General features: G+C 47.0%; 1 protein-coding gene across 1 annotated transcript in view; it reads right to left on the bottom strand.

Annotated features, from left to right (window-relative positions):
- EFCAB6 (EF-hand calcium binding domain 6) overlaps positions 1-19,877 on the bottom strand; it is a gene marked incomplete at its 3' end in the record, with an annotated part of 203,919 nt that overhangs the window by 74,934 nt on the left and 109,108 nt on the right. Inside the window, exons 16-17 of the mRNA XM_080812428.1 lie at positions 6,357-6,471; positions 3,844-3,977 (exon numbers count right to left, since the gene is read on the bottom strand). Of these exons, the coding sequence (XP_080668554.1) occupies positions 3,844-3,977; positions 6,357-6,471 (249 nt within the window). The remainder of the gene's footprint in view (positions 1-3,843; positions 3,978-6,356; positions 6,472-19,877) is intronic.

Below are 19,877 nucleotides of genomic sequence, written 5' to 3'. Positions count from 1 at the left end.
TCAACTTGCTCCTGCTCGGCTTTCCCACCCCTGGAGGTGACGGCGCTCTCTTCCAGCCGCTCAGACCACAAACCTCGGCGTCATCCCTGCCCATCCTTTCCTCACACGCACCACAGCCAGCTCTCCCCATTCCACCGCCTCTCCCCGGATTCCACAGGGAGCTCACAAGCAGGCTGGCAGCCACCCCCCGCCCACACTGTTGCCACCACAGGCTCGCACAGTGGCAGGGGTGATCCCACCACAGCTCAGGCCAGCACCAGGTGCACCTCTGTTCACCCCGCTGGCTCTCCGCCACTCGCAGGGTCCAGTCCTACGTCCTCCACCACGGCCCCCAAACCCAGCGACCCCCCTGCCCCCTCACTGTCCTGAATGTGCCAAGCATGCCTTGGGCATCTCGGGGAACCCCCCACGGTACCTGCACCCCTCGGCACGTCTGCTCCAACGCCACCTGTCAGGGAGCATTTCCTGACCTCTGCTCTGGACAATGGCACCCTGATCGGTCCCTGACACCCGTCCTGCCTTTTTTTCTTCATAGAACATGTCACCACCTGACACACTAGAGATTTTTGTGTTCACTGTCTGCTCCCGCTCTGGAAGGAAGATGTGTGATGAGGGCTCTGATCCATTCCCTGTATCTCCAGCTCAGAGCGGGGCTTCATCAGTACCCACGGAATGAAGCTGGTAGGTAGGTCTGGAGATGACGAGTGTTTCCTGAGCACCTATTATGTGACTGCTGGGCAGAGACACACTGTAACTACCGCACGGTCCCTGACATCAGAGTTCACACAGTCCAGTGGGGGCAGAAAGGCCTTCAAGCCCATGACAGCAAGTCAAGGGTGGAAGGTGCTGGAAGTCAGGCGTGAGAGCCATGCTCATTGCTGGCCTGAAGATGCCTAATTTTATTGGAGTCGCACAGATATAATCTTTACTAGACATGAGGCTTTGGCTGAACTTCTCCCAACATTAGACTGCTGGTTTCTCCATCTGTAAAATGGGGATGTTGATGCCTACTGGATAGGGTAGAGTAAGGACTTAAACAAACGAGGCCACGTAGGCAATCCTTCCAGGTCACTGTAGATGATTCAGGAACAGCTCAGCCCTAATGTCTCAGAGGATTACAAGACCACACACACTTGGGCTAGGAGGGGAACGGACAGCAGCTGATCTCCCTACAGATCTGAAGGCGAGGGGAAGGACCGAGCACATAAGAAAGATCGGAGCCTGGCTGGCAGTTACCTGATCAGAGGGGTTGGACTGGCAGTCCGGGCAAAGGAACAGAATGTGCAAAGACATGAAGGTGAGGAAGAACCCTGCTGGTGGGAAGGGAGGAGGAGAGGGGTCAAGGTGCAGCTAGAGAGGCGGCCCCAGCCAGTGCAGAGCCAGGGGGCCCGCAGGCCAGTCAGGCAGGACCGGGGCTGGTCCTAAGTGGACCAGGAAAGGGGATGCTTTGATCAGGGCCACGTGCTGAGGCCAGCCCGCAAGGTCTAATGTCAAGGACAGACCATGAAGTGGTCCCATTTGTGTGTGTGTATATGGGGGCGGGGGGGGGGTAAATCCTGATTGTTTTAAAATATACATCTGAACCCGTGGACACATGCCTGATCCTGCAGAGACGTCCAGACAGTGAGCCCCCAGCTGAGGGAGCCCACAGGGGCCACAGAGAATCCGTGGTCAGGTCATGTCCCGGGTCACCCAGGGGCTCTCCAGGCCTGCTTTCCTCACCACCGTCAGGGAGAGAACATATCCTTTATTTGGTCACGATGAATTATTTCCTCAGCTCTTCATGGTTTTTGGCCTGAGCTCTGGATACGTGACTAACTCACCTGTGACCCCAGCTGAGCACTGAGACGGCCTCATTTGGCCACAAAATCACTGGCCAAACAACCCCAGCGGCTGTAACAGTATTCTCAACCGATACAAGTTGGGTTTTTCATTATTGATGAGGAGAGATGTTCGAGAATTTCTCATGAATAGGAACTCAGTAAAATAAGTAAAGTGACTGTCCCTTCCCATTCAAAAATCAAGGCACACACTTTGCCTCGTTCACGCCCACCTGTGAGGACAACAAGCAAATTGGCAGTGACCCCAGATGTCACCCGCCTCCTGGTACAGACCACGCACACTCTGGCAATTAGAGGTTCACTTCTTTGTCTCACCACTAGATTATAAACTCTTGGCAGGATAGTGGGTGTCAGCAAATGTTCATTGAATCAGTTCATTATGTAATTATTTAAACTAAAGATCACCAGGAAATATGAGACATGTGTGCACTGTCACCGAGCTTCACGGGGACCAAAGGTAGGAAAACAGTGGTGCCGGCACAGAGCCTGGCTTTCCCCACTGAGTCCCCCCACCGGGAAAGGTGTGCAGGGGCGACAGGTGGTGGGGGAGGCTGGAAAAATGAGTCTGGCTTGCAACAGAGTGGGTGAGTTAGCGCCCCAAGTAAGGACAGCAGAGGGGTGTTTGCCTGGGACCACTCTGGGCCACTCCAGCCCTCTGCTGACAGGCACAGAGGGAACACTGGCTCCCAGGGTCTCTCTGCCCCCCTTCTGCCCTCTCACCCTCAACCAGGACTTCCTTCCTCAGAAAACCAGGCTCTCGACCCTCTACCTGACCCCGGCCTCCTCCTGCTCCCTGGGGCTGGGCATTCGCTGAATTCTGAGGGCCCAGGCCTTCTCTGCATATGCTCACGGGGACCGCAGCTTTTCAAACAAGAATTGGGATGCAGGGTCTGACGGCTGGACAGAACGTTCAAAGTCAGAACCATCCTGCAAATCCAAGCCAGACAGTCCTCATAAATACATTTATTTTTAAATGGGAGCTTGGTAACCAAAACGCATCTCCGATTGGCAGTCTGCGCGGGGAGGAAGCTCCAGAAGCACAGAGCTCCGCGGGCGCGAGCTCCAGCCCTGGGAGGCTCCCTACCCACCTCTTCTCGACTCGCCGCCGCCTCGCCTACGCGCTCCTGCGCACTGTCGGGCCTCCACCCCGTAGCGAATAGGTCAGCTTATTAAACTGATCTTCCCCCTTTCATTGCTCTCTTTTCCTTTGTGCCACAGACACAGTTAGCGTGTTCTAAGCCGTCTCTGTGTTTAAATGGTTGCTGTCTACTTCCCCCGTCTTACCCATTCCAGTTCCCACATGCGACCCATCCTGCCAACCGGTAAGCTTTTCCCTGAAGCCCATGACCTGTCCGCCACCTCCCTTGAGCAAGCTCCCTCTTCTCGTGTTTGCTCCTTCCTTTTTCTGGCAGCACACGCTGGGGGTTTAGTATTTGGTTCAGGGCCCACCTCCTCCAGGAAGTCCTCCTAAGTGTGGTCTTTTCCCTGTGCCCCCATGGCAGGCTACCATTCCCTCTACAACAGGCGATTCCATGGGTCGCAACTCCCTGTTCACCATCTGTGTCTTACACTGGATGGAGCTCCTACCTTTTAGCAGACACTCCAGCCTACCCTAAATGCATCCTGCTCATCTGGTGAGCGAATGGGTGGCATGAAGAGGCTGGATGAATGGGTCCTGCATTCCCTGTAACTCGGGTTGCCCAGACTGTCCCCACCTCATCCTCTCCTTACTTCTCCAAGGCCTTTGAGAGGCAGAAGGCAGAGCCAGCAAAGCAGCAGCCCAGAAGGACCTCGGGGAGGGGGAAGGGAGAGCAGAGCGAAGCCTGAGTCCCCCACCCCGGCAAGGAGAGAAGGGGAGAGCCTGAGTCTGTGGAGAGCAATGCTGTGTCCCATGATGAGCAGGACATGACGGGCTCCCGGAGTCAGTCCCGCACGGCTGAATGGCTGGGAGCACAGGGGACAGTGTCCAGATAAGCTAAATGGTAGATAGGCCGTAATTTACCCGGAAGGCTTCCTTCAGTCTCCGGGGGAACTGCTTCAGGCATTCTTCAGCGGTTATAAAGTCGCTGTCTAAATTATTCTTTGAAAGAACCGGAGGTTGCAGTGGGGTCGATTCCGGCCCATTCATTTTAGCATCTGAAACAATGACATAAACCGGAAGACCTCCGTTAGTGGCATGCCTACCTCTCTTTCTGTTGCGACCCTGGATCTCTACCTGCCCCGAATCCAGCCAGAATACCCGATGGGAATAAGGCTCTGGGAAGTGAACTTAGCATTGACTTGGTTATGATCTGGTTTCTTTCCCTTCAGTTTCTTGGACATTCTCCCATCACTGCCAGAAGGACTCATTCTCGGGACGGCGGGGCCACACTCTCGGCCAGCACGTGGCGGCAACCCCATGCCCGTCCTTCCAGCCGGGCAGGACCACATCTTACTCATCTCTCCATCCCCAGAGGCAGTGAATGAACACTCTTGCCTGGTTTTGGTTCCTAGACTCATGCCCTAAACCTAGCGATGTGGAAGTCAGTCAATCTTCGATAACCCACCAGGTGTTTCATGACTGCTTATCTGCTGGACCCTGTATGAGGGGCTTTCAAATATTTGCTGGTCTTTTCAACAATCTTAAGAGGTGGCTTCTCTTCTTGTGCCTCATTTACATGCAAGGAAATCTATTATTTTGCCCACTTTATATATGAGGAGATGGAGGCTGTGGTGGGGGGGTTCCCCCCAACTTCCCCAAGGTCATAGAGTTCATGGACAGCAACACTGAGCTCTGGTCCACCAGATTCTGGAGCCTGGCAGGCTAATCACTGAGTTAGGCCCTCTCTCTCCCCCCAAACAGAGGAAGAAACCATAATCTCTACTTAAAAAACAACCCATTTCCATCAGGTTGGGATAATGTGAGTGTGGCCTTGTTTCAAGCCAGGCTATAAACCTCGGCTTTGGTTTTAGATGTGGTTCTCTGCACGTGTTGTCACCAACCTCTCCCCACCGCTCAGCTCTGCAGGATGGATGGTGGGCAGAGCATCTGGAGTTCGTGGGCGTCCTACGGTCCAGTCTTGAACTTGGCTTCTACCTCACCTCCACCTGGGCTTGGAGTGGCCTCTCTCAGGTTCACTATTCATGGCAGATAACACCTTCCCCTGCTGCTTAACTCCCCTCTGCCTTGCGCACCCCAGCCCCTGACCCGGGGCCAGCCTGGGGCCTAGGTCTCTACCCCCACCCCGTCAGCATCTGGCTGGGCAGGGAGACAGGCAGTGCCGGGGGACTGCTCGGGGCCGGGGGGCGGGGGCAGAACAAGGGCAGGGAGGAAGCCAAGAGCAGCTGATGGCTATTGAGTCACATTTCCACTCTGCAATGCCCCCGCTGCCCCCAGACGTGGGGCGAGTGACTGACTCACCCTGGGGGCCCACTTTCCTCAAGTGAAAGAGGAACTCGCCTGCACACCAGAAGCACTAAAATAAACGAGTTCCTTTTCCTCCTTTTTGTTCTCCTTCAAAAATGTCAAAACATACACCCCAAGGGTCAACATTCTAAAACCTCATGGCTTCTCGAATTGCCTTTTTCCTCGCAAGCGGGACCTTCCCTCCCCTAGGACAGGACCATCAAATGCTAGTCCGCCGCGGCCAGAAGGAGCCTGGGCATTTTCCCCATGGGGAGTCCCAGCTGGCCAGCGTCTCTAGGGGAGACCCATCACCCCGCGCAGTCATCTCCCAGACCGACCGCGGGGAGGACGGCAGAGCACAAGCAGGCCTCCCACGCCCGGCCCTGTCTGGCCTGCAGTGTATTTGCAGCAAAACAAAAGAGATTCCGTCAACGTATTTGTGTGATTTTTGTAGCTTTCCTAGAGGGTTTATTTGTCCTTCTTAAACTTCAGCAAGAGTGGAGACCAGGGGGAGGATAACACGGCAGAGAGGTGGGGAGCTGGCTGGTGGTCATCTCTCTGCTGGGTGTTGGGGCGGGGGGGAGCAGAACAAGAGCAGACGGCAAACAGGAGGGCCTCCCCGACCCCAGCCTGGCTGTGAATTTCCTGGCAACTGCTTTGGGGCAGGGGAAGGGGAGGGCCAGCAGCTGGGTGATTGGGGGTGTGTCCCTGAATCTCTTAGGATCTCTGCATCCTTCCCTGCAGAAAAGGGGAAGGACACTGGCCTGGGTGGTGTATGGGTGCCACTAACCACAGACAAGCAGGATCTCTTCTCAGGAGGGAAAATATCAAAGGACAGGAAGCGTGATGGAAGGAGCATGGGCTTTGGAGCAAATTTTAGAAACCATTTGGGCTCTAAGTCTGTAGAAGGCTCTGTCGGGCAAACTCACAGTTTGGTTTAGTGAAAAGAAAAGGCCGAAACACAGTCAGACAAAAATCAAACAAAAATGTCTGTTTCCAGTCTTAGAACACACACTGTTTCCGTGTCTCAGCTCACACTACTTTCCCCCGGCGGCCTCGAGGCACCGCTCGGAAAGCCTGGCAGTGCCACCAGCCGCGTCCCAGCAGGGCTGGCGCTGGCGATTAGCTACCTTCGAATCCTGCGGCAAAATCAAGAGAGCTCATCCCGTCTTTCTTATATCCTATTTTTGCAGTCAGCCGAGCGAGCTGGTCGTCACCCACAGGCATTCCGCTAGCATCCAGCACCTGGAAAGGAAGAAAGGGAAGAGGCCGTTAGGTTGTCCCAGGCTCCCTGCTGCCTGAGCCCCTCTGGCCCCGCTGTGGGTTCACCATCACCAAGGCCCTTGGGTTCCAGCCTAGGATTGTTACTTATCTGACTCCACCCACAGGCTCCCTGCGGGCGGGGCCCGGGGGGTTGGTGGTGGCTGGCTCCCTGACCCAGGGCAAGGTTTGTTTGCTGAGCAAGTGAGTAAACAAAGCAGTAAAGTGGGCTCCCAGCCTTGGGCTCAGGGGGCCCTGGGGGTTGCTGTCAGTGCTGCAAACCTTTCTAAAGGCCACGCTTTCCAAGATACCCAAATTCACATCTGCTGGGACTAGCTGTGAGTTTCGAGTCTCCTAAAGTGAGATTTATATTCACATACGACCTGGGAAACACGAACAAAGTCCAGCAAGGTGGTTTGAAGGGAAAAAACTAAAGTTTTGATCAAAGTTTCATTATGATCCAGTTTAAGCTGCAAGCTCCTGCGGTTTTGGTGGGGGAGGGACCATCCGTGGAACCTTCTCTCCTCTCCTCATGTAAGCGCACTCCCTGAAAGTCATCCGCGATCCCTTCCTTCCACCGCACGGAACCTACTGCTTACCAGCGGTTTCCGTTTTGTGTGAGTAGTTGGGCAGGTGGAGGGACAAATGAGAAGATGTACTTCCCTGCATCGCACTTAGTGAAGCAGAATTATCTAGATGATGCCGTCCTAGGAGAAACTGATTAGCTGGGCTGCTCAAGGAGCCCATGATGCCGGGACTCCTCTGTCAGTGGCCAGTGGGTCAACAACAGGCCGTAGGTGTTACCTGCCTGCAGGTGAATCCCCCCAGAAGGGATGCTGAGAGCAATATAGGGAGGACAGAAGATAACATCCCTCCTGCTCTCAGAGCACCACAACCTAATTTAGAAAATATGTCTCTCTTCCAAAAAAGGACATCGAATCTCACTTGGAAATGTGTGCATCTAAGGGCCAAAGACATCCAAGGTGGCTGAACTCGCCCAGGACAGATGAAAGAAATCTGTCTGGGAGAGCAGAGTCTGGAGACGGGTTTTGAAGGAAGGGTCTGTCTGTGTTTTCAGAGGGGAAGGGGGCAGGGAATGAACAGACCAGCCGTTCACATAGGTCAGGGACTCTGGTGCCACACGAAGCTAGAGTGACTTGAAGAGCAGAGGACAGCAGGGTCAGCATGCACTGACTACATTCTGTGGAGGAATATGAAGAGGGAAAGGAACAGGGGATGAGAGGAGACAATGCGCCTCACCACCATCACCATCACCATCCCATCATCACCACCATCATTACCATCATCACCACCATCATCACCATCATCCATCATCACCATCATCATCACCGTCATTACCACCATCATCATTATCATCACCATCATCACCACTACAACCATATCATCATCACCACCATCACCATCACCATCATCACCACCATCACCACCATCATCATTACCACCATCACCATCACCATCGTCACCATCACCATCATCACCATCACCATCATCACCATCATCATCGCTTTCCTCACCATCCGTCATCACATATCACCACCATCATCGCTATCCTCACCATCACCATCACCATCACCATCATCATGCTTACTGCCTGTTCCATGCCAGGACTGTGCTGAGGTCTTTACAGATACAGAGCCTTCTGCCTCGGCCTCTTCAGACTAGAACTGCCGAATGTACACCCACTGAGCTGCAGCAGGGTATCCACAGCTCGCGTGCAGTCATTGGTTCCTTCTGTTTGGGGGCATCCTTCTTGGTGTGTGGGACTAGGACCCAGGGAGTTGGCACCATTGACTTGTCCTTAACCTCACTATCGGTGTCAGTAATGAGTGGAATGTGACAGTGGCTCGCTGTATCTGTACTGATCCCACTGGTCAGGCCCTGGCTTTGGCTTGGCTTGTGTGCATGAGTTAGAGGAACAAGCTGCAGGAAGTGTTTGGTGCGGGATCGGAAGCGGAGCACAAAGGGAACGGAATGCAGGTGCGGTGGTGTTGCCTGCAGGGGCTCGGTGCAGAGCAGCACTGGAATCCAAGACGATTCCAAAGGCCCGCCTGGGGACCGGAGCAGGCGGCGCTGGCTGGGAATTGGGACGGCTCTGCGCCATCTGGACGCGCACCCTGTCCCAGCTCTGCGGGGGAGCCTGGCCCAGCACGGGATGGCATGAGCGTTTCGATGGAAAGCTGTGGCCCACACAGAAGGACCCAAGTGGCAGGGGGACTCCGAAATGGATAGATTGGTTGCTTTCTTTGAAAAGTAACTTTATATTTTGAAAACAATTACTCATGAATTATTCATTGCAAGTTCCTCTTGCTCAGTCCTTTCACAAAAACATATGTAATGGAGAGTCAGGAAATGTCTGTAGGCAAATGTTTCACAGCCTGGAGGCTTGTGAAGCAGCACGGAGGTTAGGCAGGCCTGGAGCAGCCTGTCCAGAGGTTGCAGGCGTGCCACCGCCGACGGGCACAGAGCAGCACGCAGGACGCAAAACCCGGCGGGGGCGCGCGCCAGAAGAGGCACCAGGCACTTTGCAAACACGCATGTTTCAGGAGCTTCCCTGTGCACACTCTCATTTCTAAGATGAGCGCAGCAAATCAACTAGATTTACCAGGGCCCTTGGAGGCAACTTACCATACCACGTACACCTAAACTGCAGCATTTATAAAGCAGATTTCAAAACATTTAACCATTCAAGTCCTTTCTAGGAGGCATGTCCCTAAGGAAGTTCCTCAAAGAGTGACAAGCCATTGGCCTGGCATATTCTGATTACAAAATCGTCACTCCCCCTCCCCTGGGATGTCCCCTGCATTGCAGACGGGCTCTTCCACAAGAGGCCACATCGTTCCAGGGGAATATCGCTGGCTCTCGGTGGAGGAAGACACGTGGCCCCGAGTAGGCGCCCACAATGAGAAGCTGGGTGAGTGGCTCGGTCTTTCCCAGAGCAGCCACCGCAGAGCACCCCCGGACAGAGACACCCACCCGCATCTCCGCGTGAGGAATACTTGCTCACTATGCCTCTTTGCGTCATCTTTTTGGTGGTTGCCTGGGGGTTATAATATATACACCCCTACCTTTCCACAGGCTACCCAGAGTTCATACCAAACCACATCACATAAAATGAAGAACCCTTGTGACCATATTTGCCTTACCCGGCCCCCTGCCCTCTAAGCTATTGTTGCCATTTGTTCCACATAATAGATTATAAGATTATAATACATAGATTATAATAGATATCTATTATATAATATATAATATGCCAATTATATATATATAGGCATATATATATGCCTATATATATACATATATATACATATATATTATAATAGATATCTAGTATATAATATATATAATATGCCAATTATATATAATTGATATACTAGATATCTATTATAATATATAATTGGTATATAATATATATTATATACTAGATATCTATTATATACTATATATTACAATATATAATAATAATATAATAATATATATACTATATATATAATAGATATCTAGTATATATATTATATACTAGATATACTAGATATATTATATATATAATAGATATCTAGTATATATATTATATACTAGATATCTATTATATATATAGTATATATATTATTATATATATACTAGTAGTATATATATATATATAAAATATATAGGGTAGTATCTATATACTAGATATCTATTATATATAATAGATTAAAAGATTATAATACATAGATTATAAGCCTGAGACAACATGAAAATGTTTGCTTTAAGCACTTACATGCATTTTTAAAAGATTTTTCCTTTAATCAATTTGAGACAGAGAGGGAGAACACAGAGGAAGAGGGAGAAACAGACTGCCCACCGAGCAGGGAGCCCAGCACGAGACTCGATCCCAGGACCCTGAGATCATGACCTGAGCCGGAGGCAGACACTTCACCCATTGAGCCACCCAGGTGCCCCCATATGCATGTTTTAATTACAAAAAAATAGCCTTCTACATTTAATTGGCTATGTGCCATTTCCAAGGTTCCTTATTCCTTCTTGGTCATCTGAGCTCCATCTAGGACCAAACTCCTTTACCCTGAAGCGTTTCCTTCAGCATTTCTTGCAGCGATAAAAACCCCTTGCATGAGAACATGGCCGGTGGTGGGTGTGCCGGGGACGGGGGCTCAGGGGTGAGAGTTTAAGGTGACAAGTGTCTCGACCAGAGTCCCAGCTCTGATCTCCTCATGCCAAGGGCCAGAGCGGGCCTCACAGCTGTCCACGCTCCTTCCTGCCTCCAGGTGGTGATAGAAACTTCACAGGTGTCATTGAGAAAGAGAATTTGACTGAAGATCTACAAGGTGCCGGCCACTCTACCAATTTGACTTTCACAAGTCATCTTAGTTAAACCTCGCAGTGCTCCTCAACGAAACATGACCAATTCCATCTTACAAATGAGATCAACATTTAGGAAGGAAGCTAACTAAGCCACCTGTTTCCTGGAAAGACACAGCTGTAAGTGGCGGAGCAAAGGTGTGGACACATGCTAGCGGGACACTGCGGGACAGCAGCATCTTGTGACGCAACGCTGGGGAAGCCTGATGGCATCCACTCCCACCTCATCCTTTACAGATGAGGAGCCTGGAGCCAGAGGAGCACAGGAGTAGTGGGCAGACACCCCAGTAACTCAGGTGTGGGTTACTGCCCAGAGAGGCTTGGTGGCCAGTGACAACAACCCAGCACTGGTGACTGAAGTCTGCATTCACAGTTGAGGCTTCTGGCTCTAGAAATAACGGGCAATAGTGGTGTCTTCTGCACAGTGGCATGCTGGGAAGTGTGTCACTCCCCATTCAGATGACACAGCCCACACAGCCCGCAGAGGACACCATGGAGACTGGGTGTGGGTGTTCCCTGAGCCTCTACATTCCACATCTTTGGAACAGGGTTGCAACAGGAACAGGGACTCCACAAGCCAGCTTCTGCCTGACAAACCATCCAAAGCCCAGTGGCTGGCGCGAAAACAAGCCTTTGCACTCACGCTCATGGATGTGAAGGTCAAGGGCGGTCCGGCGGATGTAAGATGGATGTAAGAAGGTCAAGGGCAGTCCGGCCAGGTGATCCAGGCCGTGGGCTGACTGAGCTTGACATCAGGCTGCAGGCTGGCTTTAGGCCTGTTTCAGGTGCGTTCATTCTGGGGATCAAACTGAAGAGACAACAGCTGCCCTGGGGAAGTTCTTCCACGAGCAGATTGCTGGGGCCAAGCTAAAGCACACAGCAGATCCGAGGCTGCTGCTCAGGTCACATCTGTCACATGCCATGTCAAAGAAAGCCACACGACCAAGCCCAACGTCCCTCGGTAAGGGAAGAGTCCACTGAGATGGTAGAAACAGAGAAGCTGGGGTAGAGAGAGGATAATGACAGGTGCACAAGCTCTCAGGGCCTTTGCAGCTCTTTACATCCAGGAAATTCCATAAACTTGGTGGCAATGCTGTGACCACTGGAAAGATACCGTGATCGTGATCTGACCACACCTCAAATCTAGAAATTTCTAGTCCATAGGCCAGATCTGTCTGGCCCACCTAACTCTACCTAATCCCCTGGCTGTGGTACCGCACCACATTCTCAAAAGCAATCCTTCCTTCCACCTTAGCACCCAACGCTGGACTTTCATACAGAGCAATGGCTTGTCAACAGTGATCACTGAGTTGTAAAACAGGGGTTTTTCTTTTCTCTTTTGTTGCAGGCATGATGATGGCAATGACGATTTGCTTTAGACTTTTATAAAAATACATTATCCCCACAGAACCCAAGAAGACTAAGATTGTGTCCTGATGGCTCAGGAGGACAAAATGCTGAACCAAAATCAACCTTCAAAAATTGTGAAATGAGACAGCCTCAGTGTGATCTGACAGCTTTTCAATGTCAAGGGGAATTCCAGGTGTAACGAGGAAATCGACCAGACACGTAATTTTAGAGGCAAATATCTAGAACCTGCTCATTCTCGCATACATGTGTAAAATCTTAGAGTGTTCCGTGGGCAGGAGTAACAGATTATGTAGATGGAAGATAAGAGCAGATGAGCCACTCCTCCTTCAGAGGCTGTCCTCAAGCCGTAGCGTTGGGTCTGTTGTCCAAAGGGCAAGTGGGTGCAAGCTTTGAGGCCCAGAGCTGAGCACCGAGTCAAGTGTGGCGGGAGAAGGGGATACTGAACAGCCACACTCCCCTCAGGAATGAAAGGCTCTGTTCTCCCCTTCTGCACATTCCATTATGTTCTTTCTTCTTGATTTCAAAAGCACATTTTTATACATAAATTTAATATAAGTCCAACTGTGATCTTAATAATGCATTTGGGGGGATCCTAATAATGCAAATGGATGAAGTGTTTATGGAGAAATATAAACATGGCCTCAGAGTAGCCAAGAAAATGTGAAAAGGAGGAAAAATGAAAAAACCTCAGTTTCACTAAAAAAAAAGAAGTATCACATTGGTACAGAAATGATGTATAGATCAGTGTAACAAAATAGAAATCTCCAGACTTAGACCCAAGTATAATGAGAATTTTACAAATGACAATCTGGTGGGAAAATACAGAAGAACCCTATCTTATACCATACACAAAAATTAATTCTATATTGATTAAGCATTTCATTAAAAAAATAAAACAGTAAAAATTCTCATAAGAACGTTTAGGAAATGATCAATAAGATATGGAAGGGGGACCTGGGGACTAGAGTCATGACACTTTATTAACCAAGACCACAAATCCAGAACTTATTTTTTAACAAAAGGAAAAAAAAAGGAAGACAGGAAAGAAGACAAATATATTTGGTCACACAACACTTTAAACATTTTAATGGAAAAGATAAAACAAAAAGACAAATGATAGATTTTGAAAATGCATTTGTAGTACAGAAAACAAAGTGTCGATCAATTAACTAATTCAACAGATTTTTTGGGACACCTGTACACCGGATGTTGTTGAAGGCACTATGAATACAAGAGTGAACCCAAGGGTCAGGCCCTGCTGAGTGGGACCTTCAATGGAAACAGGGTCTTGGTGGATGTAATCGAGCTCAGATGAGGTCGTACTGGATTAGGGAGGGCCCTCAATCCAATGAATGCAATCCCATAAGATGGAAATCTGGATCCAGACACACAGAGAGGAGGCACCAAGTAAAGACACAGAGACACCAAAGGAAGATGTCAGATATCGGAGTAATGGACACTACAAGGCCAAGGAATGCCAAGGACGGCCGGCAACAATCAGAAGCTGGAATAGTCAAGGAAAGGAAGAATCCTCCTCTGCAACGAGAGGGGGCATGGTTCTGCTGACACCTTGATACTAGACTTCTGGCCTCCAGAAGTATTCTCTGAGAGAGAATAAATTTCTGTTGTGTTAAGCCATCTAGCTTGTGGGTAATTTTTTTACAAGTCCCTAGGAAACTGATGCACATATATGTGCCCCTTAATTCTAATAATCATCTGATGTAGCTACTACTATGATTTCCATTTTAGGGATAAGGAAACTGAGGCCCAGAGAGGTTTGCCTAAGGTCACACGGGTATCATATGATTCCAGCTCTGGTGGTCTGGCTCCAGTGTTCACATTTTTTTTAAAAATTTATTTATTTGTTAGAGAGAGAGAGAGCGAGCGAGCACAGGCAGACAGAGTGGCAGGCAGGGGCAGAGAGAGAAGCAGGCTCCCCGCCGAGCAAGGAGCCCGATGTGGAACTCGATCCCAGGATGCTGGGATCATGACTTGAGCCGAAGGCAGCAGCTTAACCAACTGAGCCACCCAGGCGTCCCCAGTGTTCACATTTTAAACCAAAACACTGTAACGCTTTTCAAAATCGATGGGGTTCATTAAAAGAATATTTATTGAGCACTTGTGTGCTGGCCCCTGTTTTAGATGCTGAGGATGGGGCACAGAATGGAAAAGACACAGATAACTGCCCCTGTCGAGCCCACATCTTAGTGAGGGGAGAGGACTACTGGGAAGCAGCGTCCTCAGGAACGAAGCAGGCAGGAGCCGGTCAAAGGGGAAAGTGTCAGAGAAGAGCTGTAGAAACTGGGAGGGCAGAGGCTGGGGTCTAATGAAGAGAGATACAGAGCCCTGCAGGGGAGAGAGTTCCAGGGGTCAGAATCCAGAGGATAGGGGTAAACTTGAAACTCAAAACCTTCTTATGAGCATAGGATAAATAATGATATCTATAATAAACATCTCTTAAACATTGACAAGAGGGCAAAAGATATAAATAGGCAAGTCACAGGAGAACAAATCCTAATAGCAAAAAAAAAAAAAAATCACACATTTACTGTCAGGGAAATAAATATAAATTAAAGTTAAACTGAGCTATTACTTTAAAACTACCAGACCAGCAAAAATTTAAAAGAGCTATAATGCCTATTGCTAACAGGGGTTGGAAAAAAGATACTCTATTATATAGCTATCAGAAATAGGAACTGTGATAGTATGTGGTCTTAAAAAGCAAACAGGGGCACCTGTGTGGCTCAACTGGTCAAGTGTCCCACTTGATTTTGGCTCAGGTCATGATCTTGGAGTTGTGAGATCTAGCCCCTGCATCTAGCTCTGCAATCTGTTGGAGTTTCTCTCTCCCCCTGCCCCTCCCCAACCCACCATGATCCCTCTCTCTCAAATAAATAAATAAACCTTTTTAAAAAAGCAAACAGACAACATGTGTTTATAAATATTACGTTAGACCAAGCAGTCCCACTCCTGGGATTCCCTTCCATAGAAATAAAAACATCAGTATGTAGAGACACCTAAAGAAAGATAGTTTAAAGGGATTTTAAAAATGAAAAGAGAAAAAAAATGAAAAGAGAAATGAATGCCCATCAGAAACAGAATGGTTGGTGTTCAGTGTGTTGGAACACTTTTCCTTGCAGAAGGTCTATGCTTCCTTTGAGAACCAACAGAAAAGTCAGATAAAATACAGCAAAACATCTCTTTGAAATAGAGAGAGCGGCTGAGGCAACCAGGACTCAAAGGGACGACAGTCTGAGACGACAGGAACCCTCAGAACCCTCACTCATGCACTTTGGGAGCAAGGCAAGAGGCTCAGCCTGGGACTGGTGGCCCAGGCAGATGGTCACTACCAGCAGGTGGAGAAGCAAACAGAACTTATGATGAGTTCAAGGGACCTGACATCCAAACCAGAGATTTCAACAGATTCCTCATGAGAAGGGGAAGCAGACAACTGAGCCCAACATTGCCAGTTATACCCTCAAGATCTTTGCTGAGTTTGGAAGGTCTGTGGGACAGAAGACTAAGAATCAAGGCAGAAAGCCAAATGAGATTTTTTTTTTGTCAGCTTGTGGTCCTGAGAAAATAAAGGTTGAAGTTCAGAATTTCTTGGGAGCAAGGACTCAGAGAATAATTCAGGTTCTGAGTTACAAACTTTGGATGCTACATTAGGAAGAGGCTTAAAAAAAAAAAAATCAAATGGAGCCTTGAGAAACTGTAATCCAGCCTCAAATCAACTCAGTCCCTAACTGAATTAAGGTCATCAGTCTTCACTCTACCTGACCAGCAAAAGAAAGGGTGCCACTGTCTAGAGCCTCTCAATTTTCTTAACACAATATCTGATATTTAATAAAAATCTGTCTGCCACGTCTGGAGATATAGCCATGTGACCCCAAATCAAGGGAAACAAAAGACAATGGGAAAAGATCTACAGGTGACCCAGATACTGGAGTTAGCAGAGGAAAAGAAGGTTCTTAAATAGCTACAAATATGTTTAAGAAAATAGAGGTATATGTTGAGATGATAGAAGAAAAGACACAAATATGGAATATATTAAAAATAACTAGGGGCACCTGGGTGGCTCAGTGGTTTAAAGCCTCTACCTTCGGCTCAGGTCATGATCCCAGGGTCCTGGGATCGAGCCCCATGTTGGGCTCTCTGCTCCACAGGGAGCCTGCTTCCTCCTCTCTCTCTCTCTGCCTGCCTCTCTGCCTACTTGTGATCTCTGTCAGTCAAATAAATAAATAAAATCTTAAAAAAAAAAACTAAATGGAAATCCTACAACTGAAAAAATACTAAAATTAAGGATGCTACGAATAAAGTTAACCACAGATTTGAAGAAGCAGAACACAGGATTAATGAACTGGAAGAGAGGTCAGTGGAAAATTCTGGTACCGAAGCCCTGAAAAAAATAGTGAAAAGTACATAAAAGAGTGAAATATAAGTGAGATACTGTGAACAGGTCTAACATACATAACTGGAGGGCAAGACACAGAAAATGGGGACTGAGTAGAAGGAGAAGAGACAAAGGCTAGGAATTTTTCATAAAATTTTTATTAAACACATCCACCTACAGACTCAAGAAGACCTGCAAACCCCGGCAGGACTCGTACAAAGAGAGGCACACTTTAACACATCTAGAAAACTGCTAAAATCCAAACACAAAAGAAAACCCCTAAAAACTGCTAGAGAAAGAACAACATGCATTGCATTCAAATGTGCAACAGGAAGACTAATGGTTTATTCACCAACAACTCTTCAACCTGCCAGAAGACAATGGAATGATATCTCAAAAATGCCAGAAGAGAGTAACTGCCAACCTAATATGCCATTATTCCCAGCTAAAATATCTTTAAAAAGTCAAAGTGAACTTCTGCTTCCAGGTTTAACCGTGTTTGGAAGAGTTTGGAAGTCATCACTTCTTTTTCTTGTTACAACAAGAAAAAGGCTGAACATACTGAAAATCAGTAACTTTTCTTAGAGCCATCAGAGAAATCTGACATCTGGAAAGACAGGTGAATACGTACAATCACAGCCAGGATCAGCTAGCCTGGAGCAGAAGCCACTGTAGCCACAAACTGGCAGAACACTTAAGTGGTAATTTTGACAAAGTACTGGAGGTGGAATGAGGATTAGCTTAAGACTGAGAAATTTTGGAGGGGGGGCCATACTTTCATGGATTTTACCACCAGGAATTCTACCAGGTTCTCAAGATGAACCCTCCAAGAAGAATCGCTTTATGTGTCAGGCAAATTAAACCTAAAGGAAGTAAAAATAAGTAAAGTAAGCAGAAGAAAAGAAATAAGAGATAAAACCAGGAATGACTGAAATAGAGAAAAATCAATGAAAACACAGCTTGTTTTATTAAAAAGATCAATAAAAGTGATAAACCTCCAGCTAAGCTATTCAATAAACAAAGAGAAAAGATTTTCTAAAAATGACCAAAGTCAGGAATACAAAAGGAAACCCTACTAAGGATCATAACAATACTTAAAGGATAATGAGGCACGAGTCCATACTGATATGAAGAAATGAACAAATTAACACATGGTACAGAACACACACATCTCCCATGCAGAAGAATTCCAAATAATTTATGTAGATACTGTCCCCTTAAAGAGGTGGAGCATAATAATTCCCCATTCCTTCATTGTGGGCTGTGCATAGTGACTTCTCCTCGAGAGAGAAAAAAGGGTAAGTTTATGGTGGAAAAGCCTGGCAGACAGCTCAGTCAGGTGATCGAGGTCAATATCAACAGTGATCAGCCATGCTGATGGCATATCCCCTGATAGGATGCAATGAGAAGGGTACTTTACCTCTGTGGTCTTCCTTCCAAAAACATTACCCCAGTCTAATCCTGAGAAAAATGTCAGACAAATTCCAAAGAGTGACATTCAACAAAATAGCTGGTCAATAATCTCAAAACTGTCAAGGTCAGGCAGAAACAAGGAAGTCTGAGAAAGAAACTGCCAGAGCAAAGAGGAGCTAAGGAGATGTGACAACTAAATGTAATGTGGGATCCTGGATGGGGTCATGGACCAGAAAAAGGATGTGAGGTAAGAACTATGGAAAACTGTGTAAGAAAACACGGAGACTCAGAGTTAGTTGTCTGCACACTTACATTAGCAGCAGCACAAAAGAGGCCTTTACACAGAATAAAAATGAGTGCAGGTGCTAGCACAAAAATGTAAGATGGAAAGAACAAGAGCAAGTGTAGATACATAGACACGTATGACAGCTTATTTACTATAATAATGATAATAGCGTCTTGCAGGATTTAACCTAGGTGTAAGATTTAAATGCATGACTACAATAACACAAAAGATAGGGGTAAGTGAAATTAAAGCATTTTTAAATCCAGCATTGTTAGGGAAGTGATAAACATGATGATCTATATTTAACTACAAACTATAAGACAAGAATGCATGTTGTAATTGCTAATGTAGCCTCTGAACAAATGGCAGAAGAATGTTTTCACCAATAAGCTAACAGAGGGGCAAATGGACTAATAGAAATAGCTGAATATTCTAAAAAAAGGCAAGAAGACCCACAAGACAGGTGGGTCAAATAGAAAAAAAATATTAAGATGATAGATATAAAGCCAATAATATTAGTAATTAAATACTCCAAATAGAAGACTGACTGTCACAACCTATCTTCTAAAATATCAGCTATATTCTGCCTATAAGAGACTTACTTGAAATATAAGCACCCAGAAAGTTTGAAGTGGAAGGACAGAAAAGCATACACTATGCAAACATGAATCAAAAGAAAGCTGAAGTAACTATGTTATTATCAGACAAAAATAGGCTTGAAGCAAGTAGCATTACTCTGTATCAAGAGTCATGTCATAATGATAAAGGAGATAATTCATAGGAAGCTGCAGCAATTCTAAGTCTATGTGCACCCACTAATTTAGCTTCAAAGTGAATAAAGCAACAATCAATAGAATAAAGAAGATCTTCACTAGACAAACACACCATTAGATGGGAGACTTCAACACACTTCTGCCAATAGCTAATGGAATGAGCAGGCAATAAGGATACACAAGTTCTGAAAAACACAATTAATGAAATCAATCTAAGTGACATACTTAGAAAACTGAAGGACTGTGATGGAGTATGCATTCTTTTCATGGGTTTATGGAACATTTACGGAAATTGTCTATATGTTGGGTCATAATCCAAGCCTCAATTTAGAAGTCATTTAGACTTTGGAATTTACTCTCTAATCACAGTGTAATTGATTTTAAAATCAATAACAAAAGGTAAATTAGAAAATCCCAACTGTGTAGAAATTAAAGAATACACTCTTTTAAATAAACCATTGGAAAAAAGAAATCACAAGGGAAATTATAACATATTTTAAACTGAATGACAATGAATGAGATACCAAAACTTGTAGATGTGGCTAAGCCTGTACCTAGAGGGCAATGTATAGCCATCTGTTCATACACGAGAGAAATGAAGGCTAAAAAGCAATGATCTAACATTTGTCTCACGAAATTAGAAAAAGAAGAGCAAATTAAATCCCAATCAATTAGAAGGAAAAAAATCATCAAAGTAACAGCAGAAATACACAAATATAAAACAAATGTATAGTAAGAAATAACAGGGGCGCCTGGGTAGCTCAGTGGGTTAAGCCTC

The sequence above is a fragment of the Martes martes genome (genome assembly GCF_963455335.1).
Source record: "Martes martes genome assembly, chromosome: 8".
Classification (NCBI taxonomy): domain Eukaryota; kingdom Metazoa; phylum Chordata; class Mammalia; order Carnivora; family Mustelidae; genus Martes; species Martes martes.
Note: the sequence above shows the minus strand (reverse complement) of the source record. Positions and strands in the feature narration are given on the sequence as shown.